Genomic DNA, 22,437 nt, shown 5'->3' on the forward strand with positions numbered 1-22,437 from the left:
TATAATAACACACCTCATCTTATTTTCTGTTGTAGTTAAATTAAATGAAGAAGACAAGTTTAAACAGTACATTGGTGCAGTATTTATTGAAATCCCTTTAGACAGTGTTGCAATTCATATAAATACATTTAAAAATGATGTTATATTACAATAAAAAATGTGCTTCACCATATGCAGCACCAGTGGCTTAAATATAAGGCATTAACAATTCATGGATATTCCAACAATTATTATGCCATAGGCCATTATGCATTAGCCTACCTGTGTACATTTGTTTTTATAACAGTAAGAAATATTAAATGCATAGACTTTTCAATATTATTATTATGATTTCTTTATTAAATTGTATAACTTTTCACTTTTTTTAAATAACGAGTACTTAAAATAATGTGAATTTAGTAAGACATAGGGAATGCATTTTTTTAAATATATGTTTTATTAAACTGCTCGGTATGTTTTGGTCATTGGATTTTCTTTTCACAAATGGATATTCAAAAACAAAAAACCACTGGATATTTGATTTTCGTTTTCAAATTGAAAAACCAAAATTGAAATACAAGGCGTTTTTCTTTATCATGGTCAAAAAGGGATTTACTAAACTTAAAAAACGGGATGATTTTCATTTTCTACTTCTCAAAACAAAAAATAAATCACTAGAAAACAGAAACAAAAAAACTACCGTTTTTTCATATTCTGCTACCGGAAGTTACCTTACAAAATAAGAGCGCAGACGAAACTCACGAAAGTGATTTCAAAACAAAAGCACTCGTAGACTATGCTAAAATCACACTTTGAATCACTACAGTATCCTGTTGAAGGAACTGTGATTATTATAAACAAGGGGAATTTAGCGATCACAATGAAAACGGCCAAGACACACTTTGAGCCAAGAAAATGAATGTTATTAAGGGCTAAATATAGGCCTAATAGGCCTATTTCTAAAATGGACAACATTGTTAGGAGATTTCAACTATACAGAGATTCTGCACTGCGGTCAGCTCAGCCGTCTGGGTGACCAGGGGCCTCATGTATAACGCCGTGCGTAGGATTCACGTGGGAAGGTTGCTTACGTAGCAGAAATCCAAAAAATAGGTACAGAAATGTTCCGACATTTTCCGATTCACAAAACATTGCGTACCGGCGAGGAAAGTGCGTACAGCACTTCCTACGCCGGTTTCCCTTTATAAATCACAACCGACTCGAAATGCGGTGCAGCTTTTGCGGGGTTCACGTAACGCCCATATTTGCCTATAAATAGTCAAAGAAACGCCCATTCATTCATTCTGACTGACTGCATGAAGAAGATCGCAGGAAATGACGACAGAACAGCTAAAAAAGACATCTCACACCGTGTCAGGTTCTGGTTATTTTGGGGAGGTCGAGATAAATCATATTGTTTGGTGGATGCAGTTTGAACCAGAGTAGCAGCATGGAGGTCGGATCGTCACCAAAATAAATAAATAAATGGCCCGAAAAAGGTTCATGACAAAAACAATACACATAGCCTTCCTCAGGCAGTGTGTTTGTACCGGGGACAGGAGACCCCCCCTTGATGAGAGACTAAGAAATGATCGGGGAATCCCTCCGGAGTGGAGTCATGACGACTGGATCTGAATTATGTTTTAGTATTTGGTGGTTTGTGTCCCAGCTGTCGATCAGCTGTGCGCAGCGTCTCCACTGCAGCAACTCTATATCCACCAGTTAAAGGAAATACAACTAATGTGTTGTGTTATATTAGCTGTACAATTTACCACATATGGTGTTCTTAGTTTCCATACCTCCTGTGTTTTATGAGCGACTTATCAAGTCTTAGCAAACGGCATAAAACATGATTAAACATGGTAGTATATAAAACCATGCTCGTGCAACCTAGAAATACAAAACCGCATCATTTATGAGAAAACATTTCATAACATTAACACAACATATTCGAGGTGGTTTTATTTATTTATTTCTCCAAGTTATGTGTTTGTGTGCACTGAGGAGTCTCAAACAGGCGTTTGTTTAATCATTTTAAGATTGGCTTTAATCAATGTTTGAAAATGAATTCTTCATATATGATAAATGAGAGGTAACATTTTATTGATGGTATTATTTCCACATATTTCTCTCCATTCTTCCTTCTGCCAACGGTGTCGCAGTTTCTCGTCCCTCCCGTTGTTGTGCTTAGTGCGTACGCATGGGTTAGAGTTTGCGTGGAGGACCGCACGTTTTCCCGTCAAGTTAGTATTTTATAAATCGCAAACATTGCGTAGCAACTGGCGTACGCCATCTTTTGAGCGTATATCCCTTTATAAATGAGGCCCCATGTCTTCAGGGACTGGTCAGCTTTCTGTCCCCAGAGTCAGAACTAAACATGGAGAAGCAGCGTTCAGTTATTATGCTCCAAATATCTGGAACAAACTCCCAGAAACCTGCAGGTCCGCTGCAACTCTGACTACTTTCAAATCCAGGCTGAAGACTTTTCTTTTTGTCGCTGCTTTTAATTGAACTATTCACATCTTAAACTGCACTGTAACTTTTATCCATGTACTTTTTCTTTTAATGTTTAATTGACTGCACTGTAACTTTTATCCATGTACTTTTTCTTTTAATGTTTATTTTATTAGCTTTTCTTTTTAATGACTGATTTTAAATGCCATTTTCTTAATGTCTTTCATTTTTTGTAAAGCACTTTGAATTGCCTTGTGTTGAAAAGTGCTATATAAATAAACTTGCCTTGCCTTGAAACTACCCCCACAAGTACTATGAAGTACTTACTGTGTACTTTTCCAGTAATCCTCTGTCAATGTCCCCTCCCGACTACAAGAATGCATGTTTTTCTTTTAATAAGCGTTAAAAAACATTTCTTCCTGAGACTGATATTGTTGGACAGAGTATTTTAAGAGGATGACAGACATGATATCAGCAATACTTCCAGTATACTCCGGCAGCAGCATTTTTACACCTTGGAACTTCTTTAGAGTCTGGCCTGGATAGCTGGTCACAAATATCCTTCAGCACACTGACACACTCTGTCACTCTGGTTGGCCTCTTATGATGCTGGTGTTTTTTAATATATAACTATTTCTCAGTCGCTAATTCGTTCCTCGCAGATTCTTCAGTCTCATCAGCCTCATCCTTCCATCAGTCCCAACGCCTCCAGCACACTTCCAGTGTCCATGATATTGTCCTGATGCTGATCACTCAATGTGTGCCAAGGACCTCATATTATGTCTGTCATTCATGTTAAATCACCCATTATAACAGTTTTCTTTCCTTTTTTCTCTTCTCTTAACTGAATAGTCCTGTCTTTAAGTATAACCCAATGTAAAGTCCTTTTCCTGCACCATTGTAAGGCTTCAAAACAGGCATTTCTACTGTATGTGTTTGGAGAAATGACACAATCAATGGCCCAGAATTGTATTTTATAAACTATGAATCTTGTGGTGCTTGAAAAAATACACACTGGCTAAGCCGGCCAGGATATATGCCTTTTTTTGCAATATTTATTAAAATGTCACTAGTTATTTAAACAAACCCCTATCTGAGGATAATACAAGCAACCACGCCCTTTAGCTAGAGAGCCATTGAAGCCCATGAAGAATGTATCCTTCCACAAATCTTTTCAACTGCTGTATTAATAAAGCTGCCACGTGTTTTCAAATGTGTGCAGAACATTACAAATATTCCTCATTTGCAGTATTTTATTTTAAAAGTGTTCAGAAAGACTGCATCAAATATGCTATATCTATATATCTATAGAATATCAATATTGTTATTAACTTCAATCAAAGTCAATTTAAATAGCGAGCAAGACTTTCCAAGGGGTACAAATGCTGCTGCCGGACTACTGACTGGAAGTATTGCTGATATCATGTCTGTCATCCTCTTAAAATACTCAGTCCAACAATATCAGTCTCATGAAGAAAGGTTTTTTAACGTTGATTCAAAATAGCAGAGAAACATGCATTCTTGTTCTCAGGAGGGGAAATTGACAGAGGATTAGTCAAAAAGTACACAGTAAGTACTAGGCTACTTCATAGTACTTGTGGGAGTAGTTTCACTACTAGCCTACTGAGTCCAACAGGATCGATCTCACGAAGAACTAATGGCAGAACAAATTATAACAAACTCGAGACGGCTGACCGCAGTGCAGAATCGCTGTATAGTTTAAATCTCCTAACAATGTTGTCCATTTTAGACATAGGCCTATTATATTTACAGCCCTTAATAACATTCATTTTCTGGGCTCAATATGTGTCTTGGCTGTTTTCGTTGTGAAAACAAATGGACCGTAGATACACGGATTGACCGTCCTCATCTGCGCTCTTATTTTGAAAGACAACTTCCGGTAGCAGAATATGAAAAAACGGGGGGTTTTTTGTTTCTGTTTTCTAGTGATTTATTTTTTGTTTTGAGAAGTTGGAAATGGAAATCATCCCGTTTTTTAAGTTTAGTAAATCCATTTTTGACCATGATAAAGAAAAACGCCTTGTATTTCAATTTTTCAATTTGAAAATGAAAATCAAATATCCAGTCGTTTTTTGTTTTTGAATATCCATTTGTGAAAAGAAAATCTAATGACCAAAACATACACTGACCCTGCACTTTAAATATGAAACCTTCAATTGACTGCCTCGTGCTCACATCGCCTTCAAACGCTCGTGCTTTTATATTGAAGCTTCGACACCGAAACAGGAAGTCGTCTTGATAGAATTTCCTGCCTGCTAACAGCTCGAAGATGAGTTTCCACCCATCAGCGACGCAAGAAATCCACAAATAACGGAAGGTATGAAATAAACCACGGAATTATAATAAAACCCGGAGCGAAACAATGCTTAATAAACTCGATTATTAACCATGTACATTTAAAAACCGTCTTTAACGGTTGTTATTAACCGGGCCGTGCTGTTAGCTTTAGGCTAGCAGCAGCACGCCGGTCTAGTTTAGCCATTTTATCTTTATTTTTTTACTTTTTAGACCATAATAAACGCGAGGAAGTAAACATAACAACATTTCAGATGTTTTGTTGTGTTTTCTGTGTGTTAAAATGAGATCTGGACAGTCTTAACGTCTCCAACGGTCGTGCTCAGGCCTGTATTTTATATCAAACGGCTGCGTCACCATCAGAGGCGTACACACGTACATTTACTCAAGTACTGTATTTTAATACAATTGTAAGTAAAGTACAAGATCTGAGTACTTCTTCCTCCTCTGTGCAGCCCATATGTGCAGGTTGCAGTGTGTGATCACAACTGTGTGTGTGTGTGTGTGTGTGTTCTGCCATCTGTAAACCTGCTTTGGATAAAAGCGTCATCTAAATTAAACCTAGGGTCATTTGAAGATGTGTTGTATGGTGTCTCAACTTGCATTGACTTATATTTGGCTATTTTGAGTGGAAAAGGGCATTCTCACACTGACAAACTATGGTCAAATGTAATGTACAGGTAGATCAAATGTTGTTGTTGATAGTAAAGTTGGGTTGATTTCGAGATTTACCGGTATGGACTTGTTTGCAAACTTAAACCAGTTTGATTTAAAGAGCCTGTGACACGGGCTTCACCCATCATCCAAACCCATACATTTTAGTAAATATTGTCCCCTTGAAACCGTCACTGAACTGATTTGGGATATTTGTACTTTGATAACCATTAATCTCCCCTTCAATGTTGACCATATTCTTGATCTTCTTGGGGATTCTTCAAATCCCTCCAAATTATGTGTGATGTAATTGCGGGCCAAGAGCTCCAGCTGCACCGTTCCGGATCCCAGCATCTGCATGCAAACGCACAGCAGACAGCGATGATGACAGTTTAATGTTGAACTTGTCTGAGAGCTCATGAGGCTGAAGGATCGGTTTATGTTAGAAGTTTAGGAATTAGGTGCGTCAATATGGGCGATCATACGGTCATGTAGACAGTGGTGGACTGGGACTAAAAATCATCCCGGGACTCTCGACCGGCCCACTACGGCACCGCTAGTAAATTGTCAACGGGGGGAGTGGGGGATGTGCTAGTGACTTATCCGACCGGCCCACTTCGGTACCGGCCCATCGGGATTCGTCTCGATGGCCAGTCCGCCACTGCACCCAGCCCACGTAAACTGTCAACGGGGGGAGCCTCGCTGCGGGAGTGGGAATAATAATAATAATAATAATCCGTGCATTTTATCCATTAATTTCCCAACATTGTGGTGAAAAACGCTTTAATCCATGTTGGTGTACTACAACTACAAAAAGCATCGGTTTGTTTTTTCATCAGGAAATGCAGACGGCTCAAACAAATGATTTTTAATCATCATCCTCACGATCATTTAATGTATCATGTTCGCCGAATTGACATGAAAGCACTAATAAATGTAGTTTCATCCACTTGAGTTTACAACTACAAAAATAATCGATTTGTTTTTATATCACATCCGGCCATACTTGCCAACTCTCCCGATTTTCGCGGGAGACTCCCGATTTCATAGCCCTCTCCCGATTTCTGATAAAATCAGATTTACTCAGGACTGTTTCCACTCTGACTTTATTACAGCTACACCATTGTTTGGTTTCCATGGTAGCGCGTCTCTTTAGTAGCGTGCGCAACTAGATAGTCACAGAAAAACAGAACAAGTATCGACAACTCGACCCTCTGCCCACTCCTTTCCTGATCCAGCCCACACGTTCCATCAAGAGGATGGTGCTACAGGCCGCAAGGCAGTGCACTCAGAACTACAATAAGCATGTTAATGTTAATCTAACAGCTCCGGCGATCCACTAGCAGCTCCGGGGATCCACTAGCACCCTCCCCCCGCGGTGGTTTTGAAATGCTCCCGTTTTCTGAGGTCTCAAGGTTGCCAAGTATGCATCTCTCACTACCGATTTTTAATCCTAATTTAATCATCATCTTCACCACGATCATTTATGTTTATGTTCGCCGAATTGACATGAAAGCACTGACTAATAAGAATATACTGTAGTCAACTTCATTAAAGCGTTATTAACGTGCCTAAACTCAGTAATTCACCATTTCTACGCATGACAACACACTTTGTCCGTGTTTGGCTCTCTTGCCGCACAGTGAAGCGTTCCCGCACTGACGTCACTTCCGGCTTCCCCCAAAACTTCAAAATTAGTCGAAGGAATTTCCCCGCGATGTTCTAAATTATTGATATTTATCGGAACCAGCGTTTCCGCCAGGGTGGCGTCTTGCCGTCATTTGACGCTCTTATTCAGCTCGGAACGTCCTGAACTCGAGCCGAGGGCGCCCAAAAATTTTAGAGAGAAGATCGAGTTTTTATCGCTTAAAATGACGAAAAGGGACGGGCAAAGGAGTCTGATGGGATTATTTTCGCCACCAGCAAAGTATGTTCCTGTGACGGAAAGTGTACTGCCGGCGAGCCTTGGCGGGGGGTGCCAGTGGACCACACGCGTGAACTGCGAGCGCCGGAGGCTCGCAGCAGCGAAACTAAGGCTCCGTGGTAAAATAAAGAGCCGTTTAGGAGCCGAAAGAGTTCCCATCACTAATATGTAAAGAGATAGTATCTATAACTTAAGGGACGGCTCAATTCAAAATTCAAGTCACGTGACACGACGTGACGTCTCACCCCCCCCCTGCTCTTGCGGAAACACTGATCGGAACGGTATCGCACCTTCTTTTTTAAGCTGACTGTTCAGGATTACTAGTAGCCCAATATTTCATTGCACAACAGTTGTTGGGAGACTCTTTAATGCAAACTGGCATTTGTTATAATGACACATTCTTGCATTTTAGCCACATGTATTAGCCAGCCAAAAGTAGCCTTCAACAACAGTCTGGTGTTTGGGTTCAAATCATACCGGTTTGAAGATTTTTACACCTGTCCAACCCAACCCTTGACTGAGGAAATTGCTGGTGTTGTGTCTCCTGCATTTTCTTCTACACCATCACCCCTGCTATATCACCGACATCAAGCAGAACTAAAGTCAGTCTGAATGTTGCCTTCATCTAGGCCTGGGTAATCATGATGCTACTGTCAGGGTTAGTTAAAATGCATCATGAGCGACATATCCTTGTATTCAGTGTTCGACATGGCTTCTACGTCTCAGAGTTGCTGTTTTGTACCAGATCTGCCAAACTCTGACATTGGATTTGTCAGCTACAAAACAATATTCTCTGCGTTTGTCTTATGGAATGAAAACACTTTTTTTGTATGCGTCTTCAGAAGAAAGTCAGATATTGCTGACTCTTGTAGTACGGGAAGTTTAATCCTATTACGAATGTCTTTCACTACCATTACTCAGCGCAGTGTTTTTAGGTTGATCTATCAGTTTGTTTTAATGTAACATTCTGCAATAAAAATAGCAATTGTGACTTATTACATCGTGCTTTGCGTGTCTGCTGGTGCCTCTCAACTCTTTCCTTCACAGATAAGCATTAATAGGAAATAAATAAGTTTGTTTTGGTATTTCCTGTTAACAGCAGTGACCTTGTGTTTTCTCTTTTTCTATGCTTGGTACTTTTGCCTCCTCTGTTCTTTCTCGCTAGTGTCGACCTAGAAGAGAACAACGAATGAAATGTGTTCGACAAGACCAGAGTGAACAAGTTGAGCCAGGACCAACCGGATGAAGGATTTGACCCGCCCAAGAAGCTGCAGCCCTGTCTCATTCATTAACCCCTTCCTTTTTGTTTCCTAACTTTTCAGCTTTGCATTGGTATCGGAGCGTTGTGCCCCCTCTCCTGCTGCAGGGCCCCTAACTGGCCCCCTACTCGGAGGCCTCCCAGGGTGCGCGCTCCTGCTGCTGGCTCAACTGAAAGCCCAGCTAGCACTGACGCAGATAAACAACGCTTTCACCGTCCGCAGCCGACCGTCGAACTTGACAACCAATTCAAACACCCTTGCTCCCTTTATACCCACGACAGCCCCCTCCCCAACTGCAGCGGCGATCAACCTCCTCAACCTTCTGAAGATCACAAACGCCATGTCCCATCCAATGTACAACCCCTATGCCCATGGGAACCAAAGTTCCTCCCAGGGGCAGTATGGACTCCCTAACATCCCGGCAGAGAGGGACCCTCGGAGGGTAGCCTCTCACCTTCTTCCTGGGTCTGGCTTCGGCCCTGCCGGAGCTTCTCCTGCGGCTCCTGCGGCTCCTACCAAATCTAGGGCGATGCTCCCATCACTGCTGTCCCCATCACTGCTGCTCCCATCACTGCTGTCCCCATCACTGCTGCCCCCAAACATGAGCTACAGGCCTGACCAGGGTCGGGCCAACATAGATGAGAACATAGAGAGGTCCATAGACATGCAAATTAGCAGGGCCAGAGAGGAGGTGAGGCTTCTTAACCAACCAACACATCCGCCCATAGACCAGGGCCCTCGCTATACCAGCCCTCCAAGCGAGGGGTTTCTCTCCTCACAAGGCACAGGGAGGTCCTCCTACCCAATGCCCTCCATCTCTGCCTCTGTAGGACAAAGACAATCAGGAGCTGAAAGTGGCAGTAGCTCAATGGACTGGTCATCACTCTACAAAAGGCCCCCTTCTGAAGATTACAATACATTTTATCCACCACCTGCTTCGTCCAACTATGCAAGCGCTGATAACGGTAGGTTCAATGCCTCCAGTGAAAGAGAACGTGACAGGCAGTCCATTCCAGGCTTAGGTGATGGTTTTGACTACCCACGGCCAGATAAACCTGCTCCTGCGCCTACAGAGTCCAGTCGACCCAAGTACACCTCTGAATCAGCGTCCAACATCCTTGTGCACTTTGGACTTCAGAAAGAGGACTTGGAACATCTCATCTCCTACCCCGAAGACCAGATCACCCCCGCTAACCTGCCGTTCATCTTGAGGCAAATCCGCATTGAGAAGACCAAGAAAGCCACGGATGACTCTCAGGCAAAACCCCAACCCCCCAGAACTGTGAGTGGATTGGACAGTCAACATTTGAGCAGTTCTGGAGGGCCAAGGATGCGGCAGGAGGAAACATCATCAGCTGTTAACCAGCTAAGTAAAGTGATAGACTATGGACATACTGGCAAATATACAGGAGATGAGATTGGGAGAGCCAGTGGTGGTAGTGGAAGTCTGATGCAAATGGACACTTACGATAGTAGCAGACGCAGTCAAGAACTACTGCAAACAAGCTCAGCGGAGGTGAAAAGCAGTGCTTTGGGTTCTTCACGAGGCCAGACGAGCTCTATTTCCAGTCTCAGTTCTTCATACGGTTCACGACTGAGCTCTGGGGCTCCCCAAATCCATGATCAGACTAAACGATTGCCGAACCCGCCAAATCAGACTCCCCAATCCCATCTCAGCTCTTTCTCTCTGCCGAAGAAAGACACGGACATCAGGCTTCTCAAGTCTGAGCCCCCTAAACACGGTACTTTGAAAGAACTACCTGCAGATCGGCAGCCGACGTCCAAAACCCAACCACCTGTTTCTCAGTACCACGGTGTGCATCCCAGCAGACCTGGCCTGGTGCTCATTGGCAGTAATCAGGCCAGTGGCACCAAGGTTCAGGGTAAAACTCAAGGACAAGGGTCTACAGTTCCGGAGCAGATGAAAAAGCAGATGCAGCCGATGCAGCAGCAGATGCAGCCGATGCAGCAGCCGATGCAGCAGCCGATGCAGCAGCCGAAGCAGATGCAGCAGCCGATGCAGCAGCCGATGCAGATGCAGCAGCCGAAGCAGATGCAGCAGCCGATGCAGCAGCCGAAGCAGCAGCCGAAGCAGCAGCCGATGCAGCAGCAGATGCAGCAGCCGAAGCAGCAGCCGATGCAGCAGCCGAAGCAGCAGCCGAAGCAGCCGAGGCAGCATCAGGTTCAGCAGCAAATACCGCTGATAGGACAATCTCTGTGGCCACCAGGTTATTCTGTGACTGGTGTCATGCAGCATCCTGGTGGTGTTTTCCCTGCCAGTGATCCTCCAGCTGCAACACAGCAGATCCCGGGCCCGATGAACCTCCCTCCTCCGCCGGTGCCAGCATCCAAGACGCAGACTCAAGCAGTTCATCACGTCCCCATACGTATGCTGTCTGTTGCCATGATGCATGACTATGCGGCGGCCTCGCCGAGAATCTTTCCACATACCTGTTCTCTGTGTAACAAAGAATGTACTCGTATGAAGGTGAGTGGAAGTCTGCACCCTGTTCACTTATGGAAGTTGTGGGTTTGTTTTCAATTTGTCATCAATTTAAATGTTATGTCTTTGGGAGTTGGAAAAAGGTTGAAAAATGTGAAAGGGGTTCCATTCAAAGTATTTATGTAAAATATTTTCTGAATTGACCAACAATAACTCAGACATGCTGGTAGAAACACTGTCACCACGTATAACCTTTGTACCACTTTTTTGTGTGTGTGTGTATGTGCAAAAAACAAAGTTACAAACTTATTATAATTACTATTATTTTGTATTGTCTACTTACGAGAGATGACAGTCATTGGTATGTAGTAGCAATTGTCAGATTTACACAAACTTTTTAATGTTGCATTGTTTGATAAAATGAGATGCGACCAACGTTTGAGACGGTTTTTGAACATGGGACCAAGAAGACGTGGCGAAGATGGCTGTCGTTCCCTTTTTATCTTTTTTCTGCCAACATTTGTATTTTAATTTCTACATTGTTTTTGAAAGTAGATAGTGACAATTTCTATCTTGTATTCCTAATATTGGAGCTCTCGGTAAAACATTGTTTTATCCAACATTGAGTATCAATCTTTTGTTGTAATACTGATACTACTATTTGAAGCTTAGCCCCTCTTTTGCCCCAAAAAATTACCCAAAAGGAATTCCAACTGCGAATACATCAACCCCAAAGCATCTTACTTCATGAATCACGCAATCATCTAGCTTTCACTATCCACCCCTTTGTGCAATTCACATTTTGTCTAATAAAAAAAAAAGAAGATGCCGGCCCACCCCTTTCCACATCTTCCTGTCTGGGGGATTTCTGCTGAGATTACCTTCTACAAACATCAGGAAATCTTCTAAAACCCCAGAGGACAGAAGAACCCGACTGATCGTAACATCAAGAACCCAAGAAGGAGAAAATGTTATGTTTGTTACTGGCACCCCTGTATGTGTTTTATATTTGCTGACTTTTTTTAAAGGAAATTGTTGTCAAAGTAGGATTTCATGTCCCTTATTTTGTCCATAAGATAACATTTGTTTTGGCTTATATCAAAGCCACCATTTTAACACTTACATCTTTATATACTGTTGGCTAATGTCTCAGCGTCTCTTGGGCTCCCGATTGTTCCTGTAATCTGAAAGACTGCTGTTGGCTGAAGGTTTAAAGAAACCATATTTTATTTTTTTTACATGAACACTTATCAACAATAACTGATTTCTACACAAGTGGGGAGAAATGGAAATGGACATTTGAAATTGACACTCGACAGAACGGCGTGTTCCTGTTTCCTCTTTAAGGCTCCTGATGTCTAATTAAGGATATCTGTTTTCAGACATCACAAAAAGGACAGTTCAGATGTAAGAGCCGATAACAGATGTGTCGATAATGAGTTTTATCTAAATGCTGCGCTTGTCGTTCTAATAGGATTGGATCTCACACCAGAACACCGCCCTTCACCTTGAGAACTGCAGACTCCTCCGAACACAGTCAGTCTTTTTCTTTTTCTACGTCTATTTCTGACGACTGTATCTCAGACTACACTGGGAAGCATCATTTCAGTTATATGTACACCAACTGTGGATTCTATTTACTTAAACAAGTGTCTTGACTAACAAGATTAAATAATAAAACATATTTGCTTTCTAACCTAAACCTCTTTTGACCTGTTTTTAAAATGCCTATCTGTTTTTTCTTTCTTCACAGACATCCACTGTGGGATGGTGAGATAGGGTTCAAGTCCAGGTACTGTGAGATTTTATTTGTCTTGTGCATACACATTTGGATGAGATCCTTCACTGAGCTTTTTCTCGTCCATTGCCCCCTTCAGTGCTGCAGGTAAAGATACCAAGCCCTCGCCCAAAACCTCTTCACAGTCTTACCAGCAGCGTCAGAAAACCAGACGTGGAAGCCGCTCTCGTTCTTATTCCCATTCGCCAAGCCCCCGTCGCCATGGCTCGGAGGGTAAAAGGGAAAAACGCAGGAGTTCATCACGCTTGCCGCACAGCTCCAGACACAATCGCAGGTGTGTGATGCATACATTCTTATTAGACCAATAACAGTACATTGCCATTACCAAATATGTTCCTCTAGGACACATGTGTCAAACTCAAGGCCCGGGGGCCAAAGCAGGCCCGTGGTGGATTTAATTTCGGCCCGCAGGATCATTTTTCATTACTATTAGATCTGGCCCGCTGGTATATTGCACGCACACCTTCACTCCATCCTGAGGATCTCCTCCGCTCAGAGCCTGACCCCATGAGCCTGTTGTCATTGATGAACTTGCACCCAAGATGAGATGCCAAGTATCTGGCTTGACCTAGCATCACAGAGCAGCAAACTGAGTTTCAATGGATGTTTCCTTCCGCACTTTTTCTCTTGCGACAACGGGGCATGTTTGTTTTTTTTCTTTGAGGGAAATAGTTTTTTTGAAGCTGTTGTTGGCCTGTGGGAAAATGTAATCCTAAGAAAAGCTGCAGATAGAGCCATAAGAAATGACTCTGGAAAAGCTGCAGATAGAGCCATAAGAAATGAATGCAACTGATTATTTAATGTTTAATGTAGTTTTTATAGGCAATAATTTAAGCTTTGTTAGTTCCAGGTTTAATATGTGCAATAAGTTAACTTCAATACGTTTTGCAATAAACATTGAACCAGTCCGGCCCTCGACTAGTACCCATTTTTTTTATTTTGGCCCACTGTGTATTTGTGTTTGTCACCCCCTTGAAGATTATCTGCATCAGCGTTAGCATTTAGCTCCCCCTGGAAAAACCAAAGCTTGAAATGTTAACTGATTCTGGATTATCATAAGATTTCATCTGTACTTTCATCAGGTCCCGGTCTCGTTCATTTTCTCCACGGTATAACTCCTCCCGCTATCGATCACGATCAAGGAGCTCTGAGAGAAAATGGTCGCCAAGGAGAGACGACCAAATGTCCTCACCATGGAGGAGATACGACAGACGATTATCTCCAAGGAGTAGCCACGAGAGATGGTCATCTCCGAACAATAGCCGCGAGAGACTATCACCTCTGAAGGGAAATGACGAGAGACGATCGCCAACAAGGAGGAATCGGCAAAAGAGGGCAAGCAGTGCAGAAAACCTGGCTAAGAAACTCCTGGGAGCAACAGGTAAATTCACAACATTTGAAAGACTTGTAGCCCAGGTTTAAAGATGTATTGTGTGTCAATTGTACCCTTGAATCTCAGAGGCAATAAGTAAACACAAAACAAGAGGACCGAGTACTAATCCTTGTGGAACACCATATTTGGCATTTTATTGTATGCAACGTAAGAAAGTACCATTGAGGCCGAAACACAACAATTTTCATTGACGCTCTTTTTGTTTCCCTCTCTTTAGCTGCGCAGTCTTTGGCGAACCCTTCTGACCTGGAAGCCGTGGTTAAATCTCTGGCTCCTGCCTTACTGGCCGAGCTAGCCAAGCTGAAGTCTTCAAATGCATCTTCCTCAGCCTCCACCTCAGCAACAGCAGGAAAGCCTAGGACAAAAAAGCCCTCTAAGGTAAATATGAAGAACATGGCAAGTCCTAGACCAGGGGTTGGCAACCCCTGGCAAGCGTGCCACCACATCGCCAGAGCTCGTCTCCCCGTTACCTGCAGAAGGAAGCTATGCACGCAACGCAGCCCCGCTCTCTTTAACTCCAGTAGAATTCCTGCGATCAGGGGTATAGTGCTGCCGGAGCGCTCCAGCATTTCACAAATTGCAGTAGGCTACCCATAAGGAGCTGTACAAATGCCGCAGTTTTTGCGTGGCTGTGTCTTTAGTTGAAAGCCCAGTGGCGATCTGCTCATCTCTCATAGAAAATAATATGCTACACAGGGGCGGACTGGCCATCTGTGTGTTCTGGAGAATCACAGGACGGACGGTCGTCATTATCATGCCGTTTAAACCAATTATTTAAATTTGTTTAAACCGCATCATGTAAGTTGCGCTAACGGATGAAAGAGGTCCACAGCGAGGCTCCCCCGCCCTCCTGTTGACAGTTCACGAACGTCGAGCTCTTCACCCCCCCCCCCCCCCTGTTGACCATTCACGAGCGTCGGCACTAGGGTTACCAGAAACTGACCATGATCAAAATCGATTATTCGGCAGCCCTGGCGAATAATAATCGATTATTCTCCCTGCGGGAGAGAAAAAAAAAACTCAGACAAAAGGAATTCCGTTGTTTTCTTTACTGGAACATGTTTAACAGTACATGATGTTGGTTTATTTTTTGTTATTTTCTAAAGTGCCTGCCATTGCCTTTTTATTTGGAGATGCGCTATGCGCGCACAATGTATTTATTGCAATGCTGCCATTATTAAATACAGGCTACAGCTTGTATTAATAATAGCAGCATTGCAATAAATATTATTATAGCAATTTATTTATTGCAATGCTATTATTAATACAGGCTGTAGCCTGTATTATTAATAATAGCAGCATTGCAATAAATAAATTGTGCGTGCATCGCGCATCTTCAAATGGATGCACTCAAAACGCATTGTTGCGGTTGAGCTGTGATAGACCAACGTCTTTTCGCAGAGCTTGCATTTAACTTCCTTTGGACTTCTGAGTTCGAAGTAGTTCCACGAGGAGGAACTCTTTTTACCTGCAGCTTTGTTCATCTTGAGTCGCACGTGAGAGGGGGGGCGGGGTCGGTGTGTAGCATGCTGCAGCAGCAGTCTGCTCTGCACGCAGGCTTCCTCCAAGTTTACAGTAAAACAAACTGGTGGTGTGACCAATGGCCATTTACAATTATTAATACTATTACTATTATTAGCATTAGTCTATATTTTGGCTGAAACTAAGCCAAAAAAAAAAAAAAACATAAATAATAATAAAAAAATATATAAATAAAATCGATTTTTAAAAATAATATTCGATTATGGAGACTGTAACGAATAATCGAATAATCACTGGCATCCCTAGTTGGCACACTGATCACAATTTCTTTTTTAAATGGCACTTCATATCAAAAAGGTTGCCGACCCCTGTCCTAGACAGACCAAGGTTGGTACAGTGTGTGTAATTTACCAGAGATTTATCACCAGTCAATCCTCTGGTAAACCTTTACTCTTGAAAGCGTCTTGCGTGCCGGCTCGTAGTTTTTGTTGATTTGGGCATATTTCCTGTACAGGCTACTTTGTACAGACAAAGTTAATAATAATTGTAATAGTCCAGTTATAAATTACATGAATCAAAGACGTGTTGCTGTATTTTAGTGGTAAAAAAATGCAATCATCATAATTATGTAGGTGTGTAACGGTATACGTACCCGTACCGAAATTATTCGGTACGGGCCCTTCGTTTCGGTGCCGAAATGTACCGAATGAATATAACGTAAAACATTGAGAACGTGAAAAAAATTTTGGAAGTAATCTCAGGTGCTGCGTCGCAGCATTCAGAGGTTCAACGTGTCATAGAGCGACCAAGTCATTTCATTGGACGAGAGGCATACTATGAGAGCTGGTCACAGGGATGCGTTCAAATTTAGTCAGTAATTTGAGGAGCTGTCGAAATGGCGAATGCAGATAAAGTCAGTGGCGAACCGTGGCCATCACAACTGGACCTTCTGTAGACACACCCGCCCCCCCCCCCCCCCTCCGCGGCATTATAATGTCCGTCTTTTCACTGAATTGTCGTCTTGAAAAGGGTACTCGCAACAATTCCGCAACAACTTCATCTTCACCTGTTGCACTTGTCATTTCAACGTTAAAAACAATACAATGGCATGAATTGCTTCGTCGCATTCATCTAGATCCTCTGTCTCGAGCCAGTTAACTAGCGGGCCTTCTAGAGCACCTGGAACCGAGGGGAACTCTCAAAGAATACGCCCATTGGCTACAAATCAATATATGATTGGTTGATCAAACTGTCAGTCCAAACGTACGCTCTCATTCAGTGCAACGGCCAGGGCATTCGATCAAGGATGTAGAATACCTTGGTTGAAGGATGTTCGACCCAGAACAAGATCTGATTGGTTGCTTTATTTTCTAACACAAAACCACTGAAATGCGTAGCATGGTCCGAGAAGGACAAACAAATCAACGTAACACTGTGATATTACAGATCAACGACACGGATACCATTCTCATTTATTCATTTTATATACATTTTATTTATATAATTAATTCGATTTTTTGTTTGTTTTATCTGAGTGTTCCAGGGTATTCTCTGAATACCTTGAAGGCCCTGACGGTTCGCCACTGGATAAAGTTGAGCTCGAAAATCCTCCAGCATCATTGCAGTCTCCGGTTTGGGAACATTTTGGTTTCGCAGTTACGTACAAGGATGACGGACAAAGACAGGTGGACCGAACCAAAGCTGTTTGTCGGCATTGTTCAACTAACATTGGTTACGCGGCTGGCAATACATCAAACTTGCACACTCATTTGAAAAGGCATCACCCGAACGTGAATATCACCGGTACCAAAAGAAAAAAAGACTGAAGTGCAAACCCAACTCCCATGTAAGCCTCCACCACTCGCAAAAAGTTTAGACCGAGCCAAAGCTATTACAAATGCCAAATATCCTTATGTTGCCATGTTAGCAAAGCGCTACCTGGCTGTATCTGCTACCTCTGTCCCTAGAGAGGGTGTTCTCCACAGCAGGAGACATTGTTAGTGTCAGCAGATCTGCCCTTTCTGCAAGCAATGTGGACAAGTTCATTTTTCTTTAAAAAAACATGAAAATACAATGACAAGCAAGTCCTAATGTCAAGCTGGCTGCTTAGGTGCTAGTACAGTTCAAATACAGATTATTTCAGTTCGTCGAAATGTTGCACCTTAATGTTTATTTTATTATATTTTGTATTTATTTGAGTGAATATTCACAGTTTAATAATAATTAAAACTCCAAAACTAATTTGTTTTGTGAGTAGCCTACTAGTACAGTAAAGTTCAAATACAGATTATTTCAGTTCATCGAAATGCTGCACCTTAATGTTTATTTTATTATATTTTGTATTTATTTGAGTAAATACATTATTCACAGTTTAATAATAATTAAAAAACAAACAAATATTTTATGTTTTGTGATAATTTTTTCTGCTGTACCGAAAACAAACCGAACCGTGACCTAAAAACCGAGGTACGTACCGAACCGAAATCTTTGTGAACCGTTACACTAATATATATATATATATAATTTACACAGTGCCTGTAAACCGGAAGAGAACGCTGGCATTTCTCCTCCTACTTGAAAGACTACGGAGGGATAGGGTCTGCAAAATTAGTTTATTTTGGGGATTGACTGGATGCTCTGACCGGTCCGCTTCCTGCCTGGCGCTATGCAACGCCTCACGTAAAAAATAGACCAGCCTCCTATTTTTTGCGAAGCCCAGCGCCGAGACGCTTCTGGGACGCTTCTAGCCGTAACGCGCCGCGTCTGGTGGAATTGGTCACTTCTTTAGTAGGATGAATTTTGTTCAAACCATTTTTAAAAGACAAACGGTTTCAGCAGTCTATTTTCCTAATTACGTGTTTCTCTTTCTCTTTCTCAGGATGCTGAAGTTCTACCTGAAAACGTTGTGATGCTCAGATGTGTTCCTAGATCCCTATCTTACACAGATATCAAGAATGCCGTGGAGCACTTTGGAAAAACAAATTCAATTATAATGTTTCGATCCACAAGTGAGGTATGTTTAATATGCAAAAGATACTACACAATGTACGTTTCCTCTTGACATCTGTTGCTTTTATCCACAGTGCTTGTATAGCATTGACCAGGGAATTAAACCCCTAATCTATCTGCAAAGAAATCTATACCGTGGTTGAACATTTTATACATTTTAACATAAAGTCTGGTGCACTTTAAGAGCAAAATAAAAGGGTCCGATCTTTGATGAACCTGTTGTAAACCCCATTTTAGGGTCATCATTTTTTTTAACCGTTTAGTCATAAACTCATCGGTAGTACAAAATAGATTCCCAAATCTAATCCACTGATGCTTTTGTTTTAAAAGTAACATACGAATATGTGCTTTTGTGTATGTGCCCATGTAGGCAGTGGTGCGTTTCGAGAATGCAGCAGACGCTCCGAAATTAAGGATCCTTAAGGACTTTGTGGTGAAAGGAACGAGGGTCCCAATTGGCTGTGAAAAGGTATCGCCCTTTTTGATTTTCTGTCCCTGGATTATGTAAATGTTCTCATCTGTTTGCTCCAGTTAAAATCACAAATCTAAATTATTTTGTTTACAGGAGCAAAGGATTCCTCGTCAGAAGTAAGATATATTTTACTCATCTCTTTTAACCGTTTTTATTATATTTATTACTATAAATATTGTTGTTTCCTTAGTTTATTTATGTCCTTGTTGAAAATAAAAATGTACCAAATGATGTATTTATGTTTCTTTGCACAGGGGATGAACCACATGAACCACATATAAAAACTAGGGCTGTCAAGTTAACGCGTTAATTAACGAAATGTTCTTTTAACGCCACAAATAATTTTAACGTGCGATTAACGCATGTGTATTTGTCGTCGTCCCGCCCCGTAGTTTCAGAGCCCAAAGTCTTAGCGTTGTTGTTGTTAGTTGGATGGTGGGAGATTCTAGCGAGAGATATGGATACAAAAAAAGGTGTTTTTAAACAGCAAGCCAAGCACACAGCTGATGCTGACAGCCCCGCTCCTGCCGCTCGCTTGCGGCAGACCACGCTTTAAAGTTTGCCGGGGAGACACCTGGACAACAACAGCGATAGCTAAATGGGGGGCTACAGCTTAACATTGTGGAGGACGAGGGGCTGCGTTAGATAATTCGGATCGCATCCAACGTGTCGACTGCACATCACAGCGCATTATTTTGACCTTAAGTGGGAACTTCAGTCTCATGCTTTGACTGGTATGAAGACAGAGGAGCGACCACTGTCTGTTTGAGCAACTGGCTCAGTGCAAAGAAGTAGACAGGGTTGGGAGAGAGTGAAGAGAGAGAGGTTCCAGGTTGTATTGAAAATATTCAGGAGAATATTTGTCATTGTTCCAATGGTAATAAACAAACATTTGCATAAAGCATATTTGTCCACTCATATGTTAAGAGTATTACAAACTTGAAAAATATTCCTCTATGGTACATTTAGAACAGATACAATTTGCGATTAACTATGGACAATCATGCGATTCAATATTTTAATCGACTGACAGCCCTAATAAAAACATTAATACCTTGATTCTCAATGTTCTCCTGTTTAACCCATGTCATTATTTTTCCTTTACAGAAAACCTGCCACGTCTGAGTCCTCCACACCTCAAACTACAGCTAACACCAAGCCTCTTCAGAAAGACCTCAAAAAACCTCCTGGAGCTGCATCAGGAAAGCCTACCAATCAGAAAAGTGCAGCTAAAAGCCTAACGGGTGCCACTAAAGCCAAAGTCTTGGTTTCCAAAGTGAAAAACGTCTCTACCAAGCAGATATCTGAAACGAGAAAGGTTCCTGCGAAGGGAGCTGTGAAAAAGACTGTGGTGAAGAAAAAACCTTCCACAGCTCCAGAAAAACAGCCTGATGTCAAAAAACCATCTGATGTCAAAAAACCATCTGATGTCAAAAAAACATCTGATGTCAAAAAAACATCTGATGTCAAAAAAACATCTGATGTCAAAAAACCATCTGATGTCAAAAAACCATCTGATGTCAAAAAACCATCTGATGTCAAAAAAACATCTGATGTTAAAAGACCATCTGATGTCAAAAGACCATCTGATGTCAAAAGACCATCTGATGTCAAAAGACCATCTGAAACCACGGTTCAAGAAGCTGTGCCGAAAGACACGCCTATTATTATTGATGATGATGATGTGATCCTTATTGAACCCCAGGAAAAACATGACAAAGCTAAAGATGCAGGAGATGCTAAACCAATGGAGGTTGAGGGAGTGGGAGTTAAAGTGGAACAACCCATGGATGTTGAAAGTTGTTCCCAAGAAGAAACTACTACAGAGGCTGTTCCAGAAAACTCAGCAGACAAATGCAGGGAGAGTGAACCAGCAGAGGAGACCCAGCCGATGGAAAGCTCTCTCAAAGCTTTACCAGAGGTCGAGCAGAGCACCGTCACAGAGTCCACTGCTGAAGCATCGGAGACCAACACAGAGGCTTCAGATGCTCAACAGGAAACTGCAGGAAGCTCCACCAAAGCACCTGTGGATGCACATCTTCCAGAAGTAGAGGTGGAGACGAAAACAATTCAGAAAGGTACGTTTGATAGGGACTTGTTTATTTGGCACTTGGCGTATTTTTTATTTAATATTACATTCCATGGGTTAGGGTTAGTTAACTCTAAATGTAAATAATGTCCTGCTTTACATTGTGTCTAAAGCCATTCAATAGTGTTTTATTGTTTGAGATTATAGATTAATTATCTTCACGGCCTACTGTATATGTTAATACTGCTTTAATTCTATTTTTAGATTTTTAAATTCTAGTATTGTTTATTTCCACTCTTTAAAGGTGGCAGGGCTCGAGCTTAAGGACGTCCCGGGGCCGGAAAAAATAGTGTCGGGGAGGATAAAAAATAATTTTGGGACGAATTTGGGACAAGAGTTAAAATAAAAATACCCTGCTAACTACTACAAACGGCGACGAAAATGAAACCGACTGCACGTTTTGTGTAGCACACAGTTATTAAACCTCCTTGTCAACATAAACACACACGCACAAAACATTTAGCAACTCGTGAAATACACACACACACACAGTACGTAGCTACTGTGTGTGCCCGCGAATTCGCGGGTCTAGCTATGTACGGAGTGTGTGTATTTCGCGGGTTGAGTGATGTACAATGGCATCCCGTGGAGGAATTCTGAAATGTTTTACCGTTACATCACAAAAACGCACAGCAGAACCAGACCCTGGAGCGCCGGCCTCTTTATTTACTTACTCCTCTTCATCCCCTATGGTATAAGGCTGAGATGAGAACTCTCCATCGTATTTAGTCCTTAGCAATATGCTGCGCCTCTCTCCATGTAGGGATGGGGTACCGAGCCCCGGTATTAAACGGGCCCCGGGCCGGAATTATTAAAGACAGTGGTAACGTTAAACTCCGACGTTATCGGACTTTTTATCGGTACTGGAGACATTTAAAAAATACATGTCATATGTATTATTGCTACATAAACATTATATCGCAGTTTTAGTTTCGCCAACTCCGTTTCTAATATGCAATAAGACTACAACATGCGTCTATGATGTATTTTCGAGCTTTCCAATCCAGACGAGATCTCTCTCTCCCGTCCGTGTGCAGGGGGCGGGGCCGTTTGTAAAGGTCTCCTGACTGTGTTACAGACTGTCATCCTGGTTAGCGGTTACTCTGGGTTCTGTCTTCAGGACAGAGTGTTGGATTTTTTTGTTAATTGGATGGGACTTGATTGG

The 22,437-nt window shown here is 42.1% G+C and overlaps 1 protein-coding gene across 1 annotated transcript in view; it reads left to right on the plus strand.

The window, feature by feature from the left end:
- The first annotated feature begins 4,669 nt into the window (after positions 1-4,669).
- Positions 4,670-22,437, plus strand: part of LOC117561620 — a 28,051-nt gene continuing 10,283 nt past the window's right edge. Inside the window, exons 1-11 of the mRNA XM_034239149.1 lie at positions 4,670-4,771; positions 8,650-11,074; positions 12,504-12,565; positions 12,783-12,821; positions 12,907-13,101; positions 13,910-14,208; positions 14,438-14,598; positions 18,581-18,715; positions 19,082-19,180; positions 19,277-19,299; positions 20,291-21,261. Coding sequence (XP_034095040.1) covers positions 8,927-11,074; positions 12,504-12,565; positions 12,783-12,821; positions 12,907-13,101; positions 13,910-14,208; positions 14,438-14,598; positions 18,581-18,715; positions 19,082-19,180; positions 19,277-19,299; positions 20,291-21,261 — 4,132 coding nt within the window. The 5' untranslated portion in view covers positions 4,670-4,771; positions 8,650-8,926. The remainder of the gene's footprint in view (positions 4,772-8,649; positions 11,075-12,503; positions 12,566-12,782; positions 12,822-12,906; positions 13,102-13,909; positions 14,209-14,437; positions 14,599-18,580; positions 18,716-19,081; positions 19,181-19,276; positions 19,300-20,290; positions 21,262-22,437) is intronic.

The sequence above is a fragment of the Gymnodraco acuticeps genome, unplaced genomic scaffold (genome assembly GCF_902827175.1).
Source record: "Gymnodraco acuticeps unplaced genomic scaffold, fGymAcu1.1, whole genome shotgun sequence".
Lineage (NCBI taxonomy): Eukaryota > Metazoa > Chordata > Actinopteri > Perciformes > Bathydraconidae > Gymnodraco > Gymnodraco acuticeps.